Source organism: Aulonocara sp. 'chitande type north' Nkhata Bay, linkage group LG8 (genome assembly GCF_057382095.1).
Source record: "Aulonocara sp. 'chitande type north' Nkhata Bay isolate Kocher_YH1m ecotype deep benthic linkage group LG8, A_spYH_male_GT1.1, whole genome shotgun sequence".
NCBI classification, from domain to species: domain Eukaryota; kingdom Metazoa; phylum Chordata; class Actinopteri; order Cichliformes; family Cichlidae; genus Aulonocara; species Aulonocara sp. 'chitande type north' Nkhata Bay.
In genome coordinates, this window is record NC_141351.1 from 1,999,115 (window position 1) to 2,016,645 (window position 17,531).

Below are 17,531 nucleotides of genomic sequence, written 5' to 3' on the forward strand. Positions count from 1 at the left end.
TGTGCAATAAAGTATAAAACACAGTTATGTGATGCTAATTATAAGATATTAGCCTTAAAGATGAAAATAAATCCCACCTTTAATGGCTCTGTAACTATGTAAAACAAGGCAGGCGAGCTTGGACATCCGTGCCTACAACCACGGGACAATGTGAAGGCGTCCGACAGAACTCCATTAGTCAAAATCCAGGATCTGGGACCATTGAAAAGCTTTTTAACAGATCTAATAAAGGAGTCCCCAAAATTCATGACCCTTAGTCTCAAAAAGAGAGCTAGGTTCAGTTCTGTCGAACGCCTGCTCAGCATCCATGGATAATATCACCAAGGGAAGCTCTCATTTTAGAAGTTTCAGTTATATGAAACAGCCTCCGAACATTATCAGCTGCTTGCCTGTTTTTAACAAAATCTGTTTGGTCTGCTTGAATAATTTTAGAAATAACTTTTTCTATTTGAAATGCTATAAAAATTAGGCAATACCTTATAGTCTGACTCGAGGAGGTTGAGGGGCCTAAAATTACCTCTGTTAATCCTTCCCAGGTTTGGGAAGTCATATTATTGTTGCAGGCACTAAAGACCGAGGGAGTGCCGCCTTTTGAAAAGTATTCTTGATCGTGTTTGTGAGAGGGGTTAGTAGATTTTTGTTAAGTCTTGAAGTATTCAGTCGGAAATCTATCAGGGCCTGGGGCTTTTTTGTTTTGTAACAATTTAACAGCGAGAAGAAACTCGTCCTCTGATGTTTCTTTCTCCAATATGTGTTTATCTGTTGTGCTAATCTTTGGCAGAGGTAATTCACTTAGAAATTGTTTTATTTCAGTACTGTCACTATCATAGTCGGTCTCATATAAGGCTTGATATTAGTTTTTAAATTCCAGATTTATATCTTTTGGGTTTTCTAAATATCTGCTGTAGTTTGCCAGTCTTATTACCAAATTCATAATGCTATCTAGTTCTGGCCATTGCAGCTTCAGCTTTGTTTGTACACATATTAGTGATTCTGCAAATACTTGTTTTGTTCTCGAGTGATCAATTTCCAAGGTCCTTATGTTGCTATTACTATGGTGGTGGCTATCCATGTGTAGCATTTCATTCCAAGACTAATTTCATCATGTGGACAGCAAATTATAAAAGAAAACTCCGCTTAGTATTTGTCATGTGTGGCAGGCAGGATGGACCCAAATGCAGGACTCGTACACGGAACGTAAACTTAAAGCAGCAGCTTTACTCGCTGAGAAAAATCCTCCATAAAGTAACTTTACAAAAAACAAACCAAAACCCTGAACATGGAAACTAGAATCACTAGAAAATAAGGCGCACAGAACTAAGAATGATAGAAACCAGAAGCACAGCGAAACTTACAGCACATGGGATGGTACAATGCAACAACGGACAGAGGACAACACAGGGCTTAAACACACAAGGGAGTAACGAGGGAATGGGAAACAGGAGGGAAACACAGCTAGGTCTAATCTGACATAACAAGACAGGGAGGAAACAAACCTGAATGCACTGAATACAGGACAAGGAACTATCAAAATAAAACAGGAAACATGAAACCTTCACAAAGACGCAGACTAGACACTGTGAAGTGGAGACGTGACTGATAAGGGGAACAAAGGGAACATGAAACACGGTGTTGGGGGAAAACTCTGTAAAAAACCCAGGAGAAATAAAGACACAATGAGACAAAGTTACTTTCTTTATCAAACGTGTACACGGGTGAGCTGCTAAGAACAACTCACACGTGTACAGAGGCTGGGCACTTTTTATAGGAAAGACAGTGAGAACAGGATAAGAAAAATACAAAACAGATAAAATAAACAACTCCATATGTGGCGCTAGTCTCGTCAGCAGAGAGCTGGGAGAAAGCTGTGAGAGATAAAACAATCTAAAACAATATGTCCCAAAACAGTATGTCTTTGCTGAGAAAGTCTAAAAAGATAATTCTAAACTAATCTAACCATAGACAAAAGGGCATGCTTGCACATTTAAAAGAAGGTAAAGAAACATAGAATTATTTTTCCTGTAACACACGGAGACGAGAGTAAGTAAACGTGGAACAGAGGGAAGATACAGTGAACTAGAAACTATAAAAGTAACACAAGCAGAAAACAATAAAGAAAACCAAACCCATGAAAAACAATAAATCAAAGAATATAACTTAAACCGTGACAGTATTATTTGTCTTATGGATTCTATCTTTAAAAACAAGTCTGGAGTCTGATACAGATCTAAATGGTATTTTGCTGAGATCCAAGTGGCAGTATGCCCCATGCTTTAGCTTACAACAGCAACCATAAAAACAACTGAATGTTGAGTTTACAAGCTACACATGAATGCAGCATGAGTCCAGTACAGAGGGGGGCAGCTATGCAGTGCAAGAAGAGTCCCACTTCTAATATCAATGTGTTGTTTACGAAAACAAACATCACCTGCTAGTCATCTCCTTTTTGACTCATGCCTGTGGCCTCATATCACAAAACATCAGCACAATATTCAGCTCTGTGCTGCACGATATAATGACAACACTCAAAATACTTTATTGGCCCTCCAACAGAATGTAAAATGCTGCAAAGGATTGTAGACAAATCATTTCAGGACCCCTTTGCTCCTTTACAGGAATAACCCCCTGCTATTGATTTATTTTGTACATTTTGTGCCTCAGTGCTCCCCGTGACTGATTCTTTGCAGGAAACAGCCCTCTGGTTACCATAAGGTTGCATCATGAGATGAAAATAGGGAGGTGCCGTTTCCCCAGGCTGTTTCTGATCTCTCCACTAGCACTCCTCACATGCCTAATAAGTGTCCTGCTTTGGAGATATTACTGTCCTACAGAAGCTACACAGGGTGTGGTTGTCAAAGAGGGGGTCCAAAGACCACCGTAGCAGGCGGGGATTTCATTAGCTTCCCTTTGCAGTAATGGTTGAACTAGACAGAATATCAGGGCTTAGTCAGACTTCTAACTATATCAGAATGAATTTGAGAGGTGAGCTCAAAACCAGAACTGGCTTAGGTAGAGGCAGCCATATTACTTTAAGGCTGGACTACTGTAATTCCAACTGTAATTCAGGCTGTTCTAAAAGTTCCTTGAAAAGTCTTCAGTTGGCCAAAAATGCCGAATCACAGTTACTAACATGTACCAGAAACAAATAACGAGAGGTTGTATTTTCCTCATATTAGTGCTTCTTTGTTGCCGCCCTGTTAAGTTCACACTGTTGGCTTACTTGTGGTTCCGAGTTTCTAACCAGCTTCCGGTTTGGATTTGGGAAACAGAGATGTCCTCTTTTCTTCCAAGATTACACTTCAAACTTTCCTTTTTGATAAAGCTCAGAGTTTGGGCTGGATCAGGTGACCATGAACCATCCCTTAGCACAGGGTCAGACTGCTGGGGGACTTTGCCTGATGTTACGTGATGGGTGTCACAAAAGATCTTTTAGCTCAGTGATTCCAAATATCAAGTCTCCAGTTATTTGTCTGACCCAAAGGTGGCCAGTGGCTTGGAAAAACATGGAAATCTGTCGTCCAACATTAAGTATTATGTAAGTATTATGCCCCTAGTCTGGTTGTGATCTTTGAGCTTTATTTTGACACAATGAGCACTTTCTTTTGGTTGAACTATTTTAAGCACGTTGTAACTGTTTTGTAAAGTGCTGTACAAATTAATGTTTTATTCTGATGCACTTACCCTTCACTCGCCTCTTTTCCCTCCTCAAACATATAATATACTACTGTGAGTCATTAAGGTTTGTCTTCTCTCTCCTGTAGTTTCTGTTTAATCCTCTTTGGTGTTCATAGCCTCACTATGCTCCTCTTTGCATCCTCCTTTCTTGTCCTTCACCTTCCACTTGAGGTCACTTGATAAAAGGGAGTTCTTCCTCCCCATGGTCACCAAGTGTTTGCTTATAGGGGAACATTGGATGATGGGTTTCTCGTCATGTAAACATATAAAGTACCTTGAAATTCAATAAAAGAAACTCTTCAATAGACACACTTTTATTATTTCAAAGGAATAAAGGAATGGTACAGAAAGTAAAAAAGGTTAGCAGATTGCTTAACTTCACTGAATATGGAAAACAGTTGACATTAAAAGGAGCAAAATGTATCTTTTGCTCAAAAGCAAATACAATACATTAAACATAAACGGCACAATATACAGCTAAAAGGACTCAAATCAGTGCATTTACTACAAACATTAAAAATTACACAAAATTATTTTAGGCAACTTGTGCAAATATCTCCACAGATTTTAAAAGGAACTACACAAACAGATAAAGAGCTAAGTCTTTGGTGTGGAGATGCTGCGCTAGGTTCTGAATCCGACAAAGGCGTACGTTCTGAGCATCTCCAGTGCTGTACACTCTGTATATGTGGTATCGTTCCTTCTCCTTCAGTGCAAAGTCCAGCTCGTTGGCAGACATGTGGATAAATGACTTCTCTTTCTTTATAGTCGACTTCACCTCCACATACACCACCTCAGGCTCTCCTGTGGATCCGAAGGTGAGCTTAAAGTCGTATGGCTGACCGGTCTCCCCGCTCTGATTGCACCACATGACGTGCGTGGGTCGTCCAGGGTCGCTGCTATCTCTCCAGTGGCACAGGAAGGAGTTGACCAGCTGCTCCCCCCATTCGCCGATCGCTGCCACATCTATCTCGTCTTCTGATAAGACCACCTACAAAACAGAGGAGCTATTAGGAAAGACTTGATAACCAGCGACTAGGAAACCAAAGCTTGCAGTCGGTATACTGACGGTGGTGGGTCTCTGGCAGGTGAGCTCCATGTCTTCAAGTGTGGCCTTGGTTTTGTTCCAGTGAGGAAAGTCCAGGTTCAGAGGAGGACGGATCTCTGCAGCAGCTGCTGCAGTCCCCTGGAAAGTACTAGAAAGCACCACAGCCTCAGGTACAGCACTGACAGAGAGAGACAAAGGAGAGAGATTAGAAATACATACTCAGTAAGAGTGAAAATCAACATTTTCTGAATATTTTACATATTTGGGAAGAGGAGAAGAAGCCTACAGGCTGTTTGGAATGGGCTGGCTGCTGGCTGTCTCAGCAGGTGGTTCAGATGGAGGACTCGGTGGAGGTCTGGGAGCTGCAAGGCTTTTCTCTCCACCTTCAGCTGTGTCAGACCGAGTGGTCTCACTCTGCTGACGGCGCTCTGTTGGTGACAGACAACACCAAATGGAAAACGTTAGTTTTTACAGGATGTGCTGTAACAGTTTGGGAATAATGACACAACGCAGAATTACACAAGAACTTTCTGTTTGTAGTGTTGTGTCTTTGCTCACTAACAAGCTAAAATCAACATCTTAACTGATAATGCAAGATGCAGCTGGTTAAGACAATAAAACTAACTTATTGTGGACGATCTTTTAATCTACCTGTCTCTCCCTCTCTGTAAGTATTTTCAGTTTCTTGTGATTATCACAAACTGAGAAAGACGGTTCTGTGTTACCATTCTGCCCTGTGGTGAAAATATAATTTTGCAAAGGTAAAACACTTAAAGCTGCACACATTTATTCTTTGTCCATTTCTAACACAAACAGCCTGAGCAGAGGAAGAAGAAAATCATTTTCATATATATCTCCTGTCTTCCTTCTCTCAGCCAAACCAGTCGCGGCAGATGGAGGTTTCTTCCTGTTAAAAGGGAGTTTTTCCTTCCCACTCTCGCCACAGTGCTTGCTCATAGGGGGTCATATGATTGTTGGGTTTTTCTCTGTATGTATTATTGTAGGGTCTACCTTACAATATAAAGCACCTTGAGACGACTGTTGTTGTGATTTGGTGCTGTATAAATAAAACTGAATTGAATTGAATATAAATTGCTAATAGTCAAATCCATCTTAAAACTGTGATGTTTTTTGTTTGTTTTTTGTGAAAATCTGACTCACTTGTGTGTCAGATTCTAGTAAACAGAAGTGTGTTTATTTTTGGCTTCAGTTTTGTTCTATAAAATTTAGTTGCATTTGTTGCTATTGACTGAAAAACGAAAAAGTCCTAAGCTGTTATCTCTCATCCAGAGGCCCTCGCTATACTGGAAACCCACAAATCCGCCTGCAGCGGCAAAATCACTAAACCACCTGAAAGTTTACTAGATTAGGCAGGTTAATAACTCTTTTTATTCTGCTGCAGCATAAATATGGAGAAGTGTCACCTCTGATATCAGAATGTTAACTGGTGCAGGAATCTAATTATTCAAGTGGAGGTTTCTTCCTGTTAAAGGGGAGTTTTTCGCCATGTGCTTGCTCACAGGGGGTTGTTTGATTGCTGGGGTTTTCTTTGTATTATCGTACGATCTTTACCTTACAATACAAAGCACCTTGATGTGATTTGTTGTGATTTGGTGCTATATAAATAAAACTGAACCGAATATCTGTGTTTTTAAGGATCTTGAATGTGAAACCTGGTGGTGGTGGTGTGTTGGTGTTTGCAGCAGCAGCAGTTGTGTTAGCTTGCTCTGGATGACTGGGAAGCCTCTGAAGGCTGGGTTGGTCTGCAGGTCTGTTGGTGCTGCTGCTGCTTCTGGGTGGATGGTTTCCTTCGTGGCTGCTTCCTCTGGGTGCGACTTCCATCTCCAGGCCTTGTTCTTTCGGTCCAGCTGGAGGAGGCCACATCTTCATGACGGCCTCCACCACTTTGCTATCTTCCTGACCTCCTGACAAATGTGACAAATGAAACATGCACTTTTTATACTGCTAATATAAACAAAATTTTCTTTACTCTGAGCATCTGCATTAAGTACCAGCTCGACTGCCTCCTGTGCTGTGTATTGGTGCTCGAGGAGGCCAGCAGACAAGCGTCTGTTCCCCGTCCTCTTGTCCAGGGTGAGATGGCTCGACTGTGGAGCTGGTGGAGGAGAAACTCCTTGACAGCACTGGAGGATAATAGTTTCAGTTAAATCCAAAGAATATAAAGGAAACATTGAAATGAAACCTTAAATAAAACACCAATCATACACAGTGTGAGCCTGTCTCAGAGCTGTTGTGCCATGAAAGCAAAATGTGTAATGAAAAAGTCTTTGATCATATTAATCCTTGTAAAATGTGTGTGTATGTGTGTGCTCTCTGCTGCAGTATGGGATCTGCTCCTCTTGCTCTTTGAGCCCTGGCAACAGCTGCTCTTTTATGTCACCACACACAAGAGTGAACAAACTCGAATTAGCATATGCGAGAAACACACCAGTTATGTGCACTGTGTGTGTGTGTGTGCTGAAGGAGAGTGTTTGTGTGAGGCTGAGACTGCGAAGAAAACCACTTTGAATATTATGAAATGATAATGGAAATGGGGGCAAGTGTCACAGAGAGAATTGGAGGAACTGCAGATGGAAGCGTGAGAGGAAGCAGCAGTGAGTTTTAGGATTCAGCTCGTGTTGCAGTTGTAGCACTGAGCTGATATTCTGCATCAAACTGTGATTCTCATGCACAACAACACTGGGCTGAACACATGGATTTTTCAGGCTGTTTTTCAAACATTCTGCAATTTCACAAAGGTAAGTAAATCAGTGAGGAGCACTATAGAGTAACAAAGAACCTTATTTACCGATATATATTTTTGGCACTATGGCTCTGTTGTAGGAGAGCAGGTGTTAATGACAAGTCCGACCCATGCAGACAAGCCAAAATGAAAGAAAAACATAGGAGTTGGCTGGGTTGCAAAGCAGCTTGCAGATGTGCAACAGGTGTGGCCAGGTTACAGCAGCTTAAATCGCATGGTGTGTGTGAAAATAGCCAATTAGAGGTGTAGAAGAGTGTAAACAGAGCCATCGCAATGACATCAAGCAATGCTACGTTCAATTAAACTGTTATTTTAATCAAACCTATTTCACTTTGAGAGTTAATGTGTCTGTTATGGTGAATAAATTAATGGAAACAAGTGGAAGCTTTGACTTTTCAACTTTCACCTTTAGTATTCTGTTCGATCAAATTCCATCAACATAACGATAACCTATCGGTTACGCTGTTTTTCCAAAAGGTTACTACCTCTGTGGCCTAGGGGGTCACTGTTGTCCTGACTGACAGATATGTTCTGATATTTATGTAAATCCAACATTTCATGTGAGACAGGATGGCTGTGTGTGTGTTTTTTCCACCATGTGTCTTCTGTACCTCTTTCAGGGGGAATGTCTGGTTTGTGAGGCTCTGGGACCTCCCACAGTTCCTCCTCACTGGGCAGCTCTCTGATTTCCTCTTTGGCAAGTAATCTCTTCAGGGCTCTTGGGTCCTGCATATGTATTTATTATAGTTATTGTAGTTATTATAGTATACACGGCATACACATAATATTAGGCAAGGTTGACAGACTGTATAAAAAAGATGGACGTAGCAACATGATATCACCAGTGGTTTGTGGACTTTGTATTTTAAAACTAAAACATTTACATTTTGCCTGTTGCCATGTTCTTTTTTTTACATCCAGAAATGACCATAATCAGATGAGACACAGGAGTGCTAAGGTAACTGCTACAGCTAACTAACATAGCTAACAAGCTGCATCCGTAAACTGTACCAGGTGCAATGTACAGACAAAGCCTTAGGAGCCTGCCTCAAATGGAAGGTACTGCAGTTTTGGCACGTCCGCATGCTTCATGTTTATTGTTGCCTGGACAGCATATAGCATTTGTTTTGTATCAAAGAACAAAACTAACTGCATTTCATAATTTTATTCACACTGGAAGACCTGTGGGACTTGCATTTGAGTTATTTAGGAGGAACACAGAGGTCTGATCCATTCATCATCTGTCTGATTCTCCCTGTTCCTCCTTATAAAATCACTACATAATAAGACCAGTGCTGACTAGATCTGAGGTCTCTCTTTTCAGATTCTCTTGCCAACAGTGGCAACGACAGACATTCTCAGTAAAACTCCGATGTCCTAATTAACACGAACTTCTAGTCATCAACTTCCTGGGATACTCTAAGTAATAAGTGAATATAATAAGTTAGGAGCCAGATTTCCCCTAAGCCTCTCATATCTGTCTGACTGCAGTGTAAAGGGATGTTACGCTACAGGATCATATCATTAAAGCCTTTAATCAGACACTGAAGAATTTCATTTTATTGACTTTGGAAAATCCCAAAATGGAACCTAAATCAAACATTTGATCCAGATGTCAAAACTGATTATATAATGCAGCTCTGTTCTACTGGAAAACCAGAAGAGAATGATCAGTGGAGCAGGATCAAAGCTGAGGCCAGATCTGAGCATCTTTTGCTGCTGCACTGCTCTGTGAGTCGGCAAATAATGCAAATGCAACTGCTCTCCAGGGAAACGGCCGTTACCCGGCGCTACGGTCAGCTATGTGGTGAGTTTGTGCAAGTGGCAGGATGAAAAAGTGCAAATGACTAAAGACTCTTTTCACTGGTTGTGGATTAGTGATCGATGCTGGAAGGAATTATATATCACTTACACTGCGCGAGGTTATCAGGCCAAAAAGGAAAGGTGTCAGCTCCTTTTGGTGGCTGCTCTCTGTGCAAAACAATTTCACCACCTCCCTGAAACACACACAGCATTGCAAGCTACTGTAAGACAAATGCCAAAGCATGTACAGGGTAAGTCTATGAACAGCTTACTCAGGATATGTTCTCTTTATGAGACTTAAATGCATGTGAGGGAAGGACTTCTGAAATTCAGCAAAGATCAATATGAGTCTTCATCATATTAATAAAATCATGTGGATGCATGGATCTCAACTGACAGCTAAGACTCGATGCCATATTAAAAATTAATTGTAGAAATAATCTGATAATAAAAGGGTTTATTAATTCACTTATATCTCACTGAGAAACACTCTGGGGAAAATGGCTAGAACTTCAGTGCCAGAGCTTGCAGAACTTAATAGTTTCTGTTGATATTAGTATTTCTTTAATAGCTGTTCACATGTTCTGAACACACATTACGTGAATGATGCTTTGTTAAATTACATCAGGTTGGTCCAAATTGCACCACAAACTGTTGATCACTTAGTAAAAATCCAAAATCCAGAATTGCATATTTCTTCTTCGGTCACCTTTCTCACTCACTATGTGTTAATGGCCTGTATTTGTATAGCGCTTTTACTAGTCCCTAGTAAAAGTTCCTTAATAGGCCTCTCTGTACTGAATCATACTTATTTATCTCTCGCTCTCTTCCACAGCATGTTTTTATTCTGTCTTCCTTCTCTCACCCCAGCAGATGGCCCCGCCCCTCCCTGAGCCTGGTACTGCTGGAGGTTTCTTCCTGTTAAAAGGGAGTTTTTCCTTCCCACTGTCGCCAAAGTGCTTGCTCATAGGGGGTCATATGATTGTTGGAGTTTTCCCTGTATGAATTATTGTACGGTTTACCTTAAAGCGCCTTGAGGCGACTGTTGTTGTGATTTGGCGCTATATAAATACAACTGAACTCAATTGAATTGAATTAGAACAGAACGTGTAAATATGCTATAGTAATGCATATAATGATGAGGTTCTACTCTGTGTTTCCCTCCAAATTCAATTCAATATTTTTCTAATGACTACACATAAAACTGCAAAACGAAGGAAAATAAAATAGAGTTCTGTGGAGTTCATAGAAAAATAGTTGGACACCAACATTTAACACTGAACTGTTCTACAAGACTTTTCCTGACTTAGTGAAGGTTGAAAAACATCACTGATTAAGACATGATTAAGACATTTAAGAATCATTTAGATGGAGAAACTAATTTCTGAGACCGTCCATCACACACAAACCTGCAGATGTCCAGCTCAGCTGAGAGATTATCTTTCTGGATGTAAAGCTCTTTTTTATCCTTCAGCAGACAGATGACATCCACGATCTCAATCACAGGGTCCTCATCGTCAGCTACATCCAGCTGGTGGCGAATGTATAGCTTGCCCACCTGTGAATAATCAGACAGAAACAAAGGAGTGCATATTTGTTGTCTTTGTTTTCATGCTTTCTTCCTTGCAGAGCTTTAGGTGTTGTGGATGCACCTACAAGAAGACTCTTAAGAGGAAAAAATAAGACAAATTAGGGTTCCTTCAGATTTATCCTCTTACCTGTGCAAAGGAGAGGTGCTTGATTTTTCCTGCTATGTTTTGTTCAGTCAGCTCTGAATAGACTTCATTCAGTTCGTCATGGTGATAGAGAAACCTCTGAACGTAGGGAACAATCCAGCGCACCAGGCTCTGCATGGACGGACAGGGCCTCAGGTTCTCAGTCAGAGGCTCACTCTTGACACATTCGGAGAGCTGACGAATACCACAGATGTCCAGAAACAGTTGTCTGTCTTCCTCATTGAATGCAGTTCGATCTGCCGCGTCTATTAAGAGAAAAAAAATCATGAAAGTATCAATCACAGTCTATTCTAACACAAACAATAAAAATGTAAAAGCACTATACCAGAGTTTCCTGTCTTGTTCTTGAGCGCCGTCTTCTTCTCTGGTGGGGGCAGGTTGAGCAGACGCACCTGCTTATGAGGTTTGAAGATCTTCTCCAGCTCTTTGCTGTCACTGATCATAGGCTTATGTGCCAGACTCACCCAGTTGTTATTCTTAGTAGGGAAGACCTTCTTATCAGACACCATCCCTATCAGACATGCACACAACCATATAAATCAGACACGTAACACATAAACAGCAAAGGTACACACAGAATAAGCTGTAGACATTTAGCATGACTTTTCTTCTCATTGTACTACAAAAACTGCAGGTTGGTTGTAAGAGGTTCACACTAAATGCAGATTTCGATTTAGCATTTCATCTCCCTTCCACTTATTTGAAGCCAACCATCTTTTGGTTGCCCGGCAGGTGGGCGGGACTTCTGTGCTGACCATATAAAACATATCTGCGGTCAGCATCATATAGATACAAAAGTAGAAAGAATTGCCCGATGTTGACTGTTAAGTTGGTTCTCTGTGTGCTCATATTTTAATGATTTATGATGCAAGTTGCAGCAATCTGCACCAAGGTTTACTTTAATTGACTGCTTTATTAACTTTGACACATGCTGTTGTAACTGCTGACCATACTGGTGATCCAAACTGCCATAACAACTTTCCATCATTTTAAGAACACTAACATGCACCCATGTCTTTTACCTCACACAATATCTTTGCGTCACATCTTTCACCTGATGCTTACATTCAGCTTTCTGCACAAAGGATCTGCTGAGTATTTATATTGTTTTAAGTCTGAATAAATATTTTTCCGCAGGTACTACAAGAGTATTGCTAAATGTAAAAAATATAAACATTCCCACTCCAGACAGTGCAGTCTGACTGTCTTCAGTCCCAAGTTCAAAATGCTTTAATGCTGCAGCAACAAATTCATCCCAGCTGCATTTAAAGCATGCGGCACACTGACAAATGGCAGATAATGCTGGATTTCCAACAGAAATTCTGCGTGAACAGGTAAAGAAAGGTGCGTTGTTTTTGGAATAGATACATGACTCACCTTTCAAAGTGGAGCAGTAACTGTGATTAAGTTTGGACTGAGGAATTCTTTCCTGGTCTCCGGACATTTTGGATTTACAGTTTTTAGCTGTTAAAACAAATACGACATTGCATTAAAATATTTTATGTAAAGAAAAACAGAAGAAGGATCAAGTATCAAATCAAGCTAGTCAATGGAGAGACTATTGAGCAGGAAATAATGAGCTCCTGGCAGATGGGACATCAACAGTAAACAAATGTATGAGTCAATGAAAGAAAGGCAATCTAAATGTTCTTACCAAGTCTGGCATAGAGTATCGAGACATCCTGTAGCACTTCAGCAGTTGGTATGGGACAGGAGGAACAGATCAGTTCCAACAAGCCAACATACTGGTTCATGTTGGGGTCGTTTTCCACATTCAGCAGCTATGCATGAGAGAAAGAAATGCAGACACAAAGAGTTGAATTAGTATTAGTATTATTATTAGTATATAGTACTGCATTTTTGTTAACAGTCGGTCCTCCTTTATTTTTTTTTAACTCAATTTGATTTATATCAAATTGCCAAATCACAATTCATTCAAGGTGCTTTAAATTGTAAGTAGGGCTGGGCCATATTATACCGTTCACGGTAATACATATCGCGATAGAATGGGAGTAAAACGCGCATGCGCAGTGCCTTTGTTTTCATACGCACATGGCCGATTGTTGAGTGAAACAGATGAACCAGAATTGGTTTGTAAAAATGGTGCAACTTCAGTGATGTGGAACTGGTTTGGTGTTTGTCCGTCAGATACACAACAAAGCACATTTTTTTGCAGAACATGCAAGCGGCCGTTGTTATTGTCGTATTTGTCGGACTAAGATGCTCTTAAATCTGGGAGTAATCTGGGTCCTAAACTCCAAATTCTTCAGTTCAAACGAACACTGCAGCATCACTGAGCGTTAAAAACTGTCTAAATTCTTTCATCTTTAATAAAACGATCAGCATTGCTGCTTTACCAGGTGTAACTATAAAGTTTAACTTCCAGGCATCCATGAAAACAAAAGTTATTACATTTAACGGAGTTAGAAGTTAGCAGGAAGCTAGCGGAAGTTAGCTCGCTAGTTTCGCTAGTTACCTAAGCATGATATTGCATGTTCTGACGGAGAGATTTCTGAAAAAAATCAAACGTACAGCTCTGCTATCACTTCCAACATAAATGAAGACAGGAAACTAAACAGCAGTGACGTTTGTAGGGTTACTGAAGTTTGGCTAGCTGGTATATAATGATGTGCTACGTGATCGCTAGCGATACAGCTATGTTAGCATAACATAAACAGTGAAGCTGGAGGACGAACACTAACACTTTTCCACTTATAAAAGTTAACGTGAAGGTTCTTCATGGTTAGAGACAAATGCAATCGCATGGCAGGATGCTGTAAACGGACCAAACTTCAGTCAGGAGAACAACTGAGATAATCCATCCACAATACGAGGTTAGTCATTAATATACTGCAACAACATGGGAATAGAGCAGCTGCCAGAGAATTCAACATTAATGAATCAATGGTACAGAAGTGGAGGAAGCAAGAAGAATGAGTTTAATAAAGTTTGATTTATCTGACTGCTTTGTTTCCTTTAATGTGCCTTATAATCCCATGCACCTTATGGTCCGAAAAATGCGTACTGCACACTGCAGTTTAATGTTGCAAAGCACCTCTTTTTAACTTCAGTGGATATTATACATGGTTATGCTCAGGATATGTCAGCCCATTTCTACTGGAAATGCCTTTTGGTTAAACTTTCAGCAAGGAATTTGCATTTGCACTGTTACATTTTTATAAAGCTTTAATGTACATAAAAACCAGCTTCTTGTTTAAGTGAAAATAAATGGAAGGTTGTCTTTTTGCGCTAGTAATGTTGTGGAGTTGTATTTTGTCTCGCATCAATTATATCGTCGGTTATATCGTTATCACAAATTTTCAAATATATATCGTGATAAATATTTTTGGCCATATCGCCCTGCTCTAATTGTAAGGTAAAGACCCTAACAGAGAAAACCCCGAAAGTCATATGATCCTCTCTGACAGGGGTGTCACCAAGGGGAGGCTAAGGCAAGCACTGGCTGCCACCTAAAATTTGCTTCCCCCCCTTTGGCAAGATGGTCCTCTGTTGGTAATAATTCTAATACACATGAGCAAAAGAGAAAGGAAGACACCCTACAATGATTTGAGACATTGACTGCCTATTTTCAGTGATATCATCTTTAATAGCAAGAAATTAACTAAGCATATAATTATTTTCTTTCTCTCTTTTTTGTCATATTTTTTCTAGTAACCTAAATTTGACAACAGCATAATAAATCTGGAGATTCTGTTGGTGTGCCACCCCAGTGTTTTTAGTTGCCCCATATGGCACCACTAGGCACCCCTGCTGTATGAGCAAGCGCTCTGACGATAGTCAGAGCAAGCCATCGCTCAGAGCAAGCCATTGTTTAAATGGCTAACTAGCTAGCCAATAAAGTTTTACTTAGCACAATCAGTATTTGCTATGTAGGAATAATGGAGCTGCTTTACTTTAGTTATTAAGGAAATCTGAAGACAAATCTACAATAAAGCAGACAATTGTGATGAAAATTCCCACTGAAATTTTATAGGCAGTACTCAAAAATAAAAATCCAATGGCTTTCTAGCCCAAACACAATACAACCATACAATCCTTTTCAACAACTACCCTCTAGGTGACCTACAGCCAATTCTAGCACAAGAACAGTAACTGAAAGTTTAAGACTTTTAAATGGCTTTTTAAAATTAATCTGAGTTTGTATACAATGATATCTTAGTTATACCAGGAAACCTGGTTGACCCCAAATGCTAAGTACACCAATGGACACCCAGACTGATGGGAAGTAAACAACCTCTCTGCAGATAATCAGTAGGTCATATTTTACACTTCGAGAAAGAAAAATCATGTGAGCTTTGTTTTTTGAAAAATGACTAAAGCATTGAATCCATACCAAAATACCATTCAGTATCCTCAGAACTAACTCAGAGCATGGCTACACAATCTGTCTTCACACTGATCTCACTGTGCTGAATAAAACCTGCTTCCTTGTTAGCTTAACAGAAGCAAATCTGCATTATTCTCATGTATTGATTCAGTGCTTTTACTGATTGACAGTAAAGCTGAAAAGCTGACAGTGACATCAAAGGGAAAAAAAAGAAAACAAAAAGAAACCTTATGTTTCTTTTCTTCTTTAGTAGGGCAGCTTACCCTGATGAAGAAGTCTTTCATGTCTTCCAGACGGTGATAGAAAGGAAACAGGACTTTGGGCTCCCGGACAGGGCTGTCTGGTTTACGTGTGAGCTCTTTGTAGCGCTGGAACATGTTTGTTGGGTCGCCCCAGCACACCTCTTTCAGGTGGTAGAACCGTCCAGTGCACCAGTCATCACTGCGCCTGAGGAAACAAAGTACTGCTTGTGGTTTTCAGGTACTTTGAGAATAATCTGAAAAGGTATGCTGAAAATGATGATAATGTACCTTTCGTTCTCTATAAACACAGCAGGTGTATGCTGGAAGAGCTCCTTCAGGCTGCCCTGAGAACAGTTTTGTTGCAGGTAGGTGTAGACGTTGTGGATGTGCTGAATTGTGGAAGTGAAAGTTCCCCTTTTTGACTCATCCTCAGGGAGCCTTTGCTCCTGAACATCTTCCTCTGGTTTGATGCACCACGTTTTCAGATAGTTAATCAGAACATCCACTGAGATTGTTTCTCTCATCCCTACAAGAGCAGGAACACAGTTACAGACTCCTTTACAGGACAACCAACAAGAATAGCAATGGACAAAAGTAATCGCCACTGTAAAAGACACATTTTTACCAAGAGCTCTGCTGAAGTCGCTGGAGCTAATGTCCACATAGTCGACATGGGTCCCCAGCAAGTTGGTGACTTCAGGTGATGACAGGTAGACAGAGTTCGGACAGAGGTACTTTCTGTCCAGCTGGCCTCCTTGTTTTGGGCGATAGGCTGGCACCCATTCAAGACGACACAAGGAATGGTAGAAGGAAGACTTGGTGCTTTTGATTGGTTGCCCATCACTGTCGATCACCTGGGCTGTGAGGTACTGAGAGTAGCAATGTCTGAAAGAAAGAGACAGAGAAAGAGACTGTTTGAGATGTTTTCAACCCACTTCTACAGTGGATTGAAAACACCACACGTTACAGACGACACGCGACACCATTAATGTGGGGTCATTACAGTGCATGGCTGACAATTCTCCAGCTGTCCTGATTTAATGACTCAGAAAAGTGACAGAAGTGTGTGAACTACATTCTCAGCAGCATTGTGAGATAAATATACAGATAAATTTTCACCAACCTGATCAGTGCAATAGATACCAGTTAAAAAATAGTATTCTCTGAGTCAATCTCATATATGCTGTGGAACACTTTCCCCATCCTGTTACCCTGTAGAAGGCAGATATTGTTGCTTAAGCATTTTCCACATGCCTTTATGGGAATTCTCCCACCTATGGGTGCTAAATATCCTTGGGCAAGATACTAACCCCAAGTTGCTCTCCGAAAAATCCACTGGAATGTGTGAATGTTAGATATGGGTGAATGAGGCAAGTTGTGTAAAGCGCTTTTAATGCTCAGATAGAGTAGAAAAGCTCTATATAAGAACCCGTCTATTTACTGTTTTAATGGTTTGAGGTGAACTGAGCTTCTTGTCTTAAAGTGATGTTAAACTGATACATTCATAGGTGTGTGAGATTGTGTGTATAGCATAAAATGAATAGAATAAAGCACTGCATGAATGAGTGCATAAGTAGGTAAACATGGCTAGAAAAGTGATTTATAAATGCCAGTCTATTTGACTTTCTTTATTAAAGTGGACCTACTATGCGAATTTCCAGTCATTTGGACTTTACTAGACTGACTTTGGATAATTCATCATTCAAAAAATCCAGATTTTTCTTACATTGGGCCTTGGTGAAGCCCCTCTGTTCACCTACTTTCTAAAATAAACTGTTTTTGCTCCCTTCCCCGGCATTTAAGCCAGCTTTCATCTGGTTGGCTGCCCTTTCATGATCAGAAATGATATCACCATATTAGGGTTATCCACTCACTGACATCATACAGGGCAAAGAGTAGAAAAAGCAGATTAAAA

General features: G+C 40.4%; 1 protein-coding gene across 7 annotated transcripts in view; it reads right to left on the reverse strand.

The window, feature by feature from the left end:
* Positions 1–3,973: 3,973 nt before the first annotated feature.
* The window catches only part of LOC147322808 (uncharacterized), a 46,761-nt gene continuing 33,203 nt past the window's right edge, over positions 3,974–17,531 (reverse strand). For all 7 annotated transcript variants that reach the window (XM_086302756.1, XM_086302754.1, XM_086302753.1 and 4 more), the window contains 15 exons: positions 16,242–16,501; positions 15,905–16,142; positions 15,638–15,821; positions 12,681–12,807; positions 12,404–12,490; positions 11,352–11,537; positions 11,009–11,271; positions 10,700–10,848; positions 9,400–9,484; positions 8,099–8,213; positions 6,736–6,867; positions 6,397–6,648; positions 5,010–5,151; positions 4,745–4,901; positions 3,974–4,666 (listed from right to left, as the gene is read on the reverse strand). In XM_086302756.1, the coding sequence (XP_086158882.1) occupies positions 4,253–4,666; positions 4,745–4,901; positions 5,010–5,151; positions 6,397–6,648; positions 6,736–6,867; positions 8,099–8,213; positions 9,400–9,484; positions 10,700–10,848; positions 11,009–11,271; positions 11,352–11,537; positions 12,404–12,490; positions 12,681–12,807; positions 15,638–15,821; positions 15,905–16,142; positions 16,242–16,501 (2,791 nt within the window). In that variant the 3' untranslated portion in view covers positions 3,974–4,252. The remainder of the gene's footprint in view (positions 4,667–4,744; positions 4,902–5,009; positions 5,152–6,396; positions 6,649–6,735; positions 6,868–8,098; positions 8,214–9,399; positions 9,485–10,699; positions 10,849–11,008; positions 11,272–11,351; positions 11,538–12,403; positions 12,491–12,680; positions 12,808–15,637; positions 15,822–15,904; positions 16,143–16,241; positions 16,502–17,531) is intronic.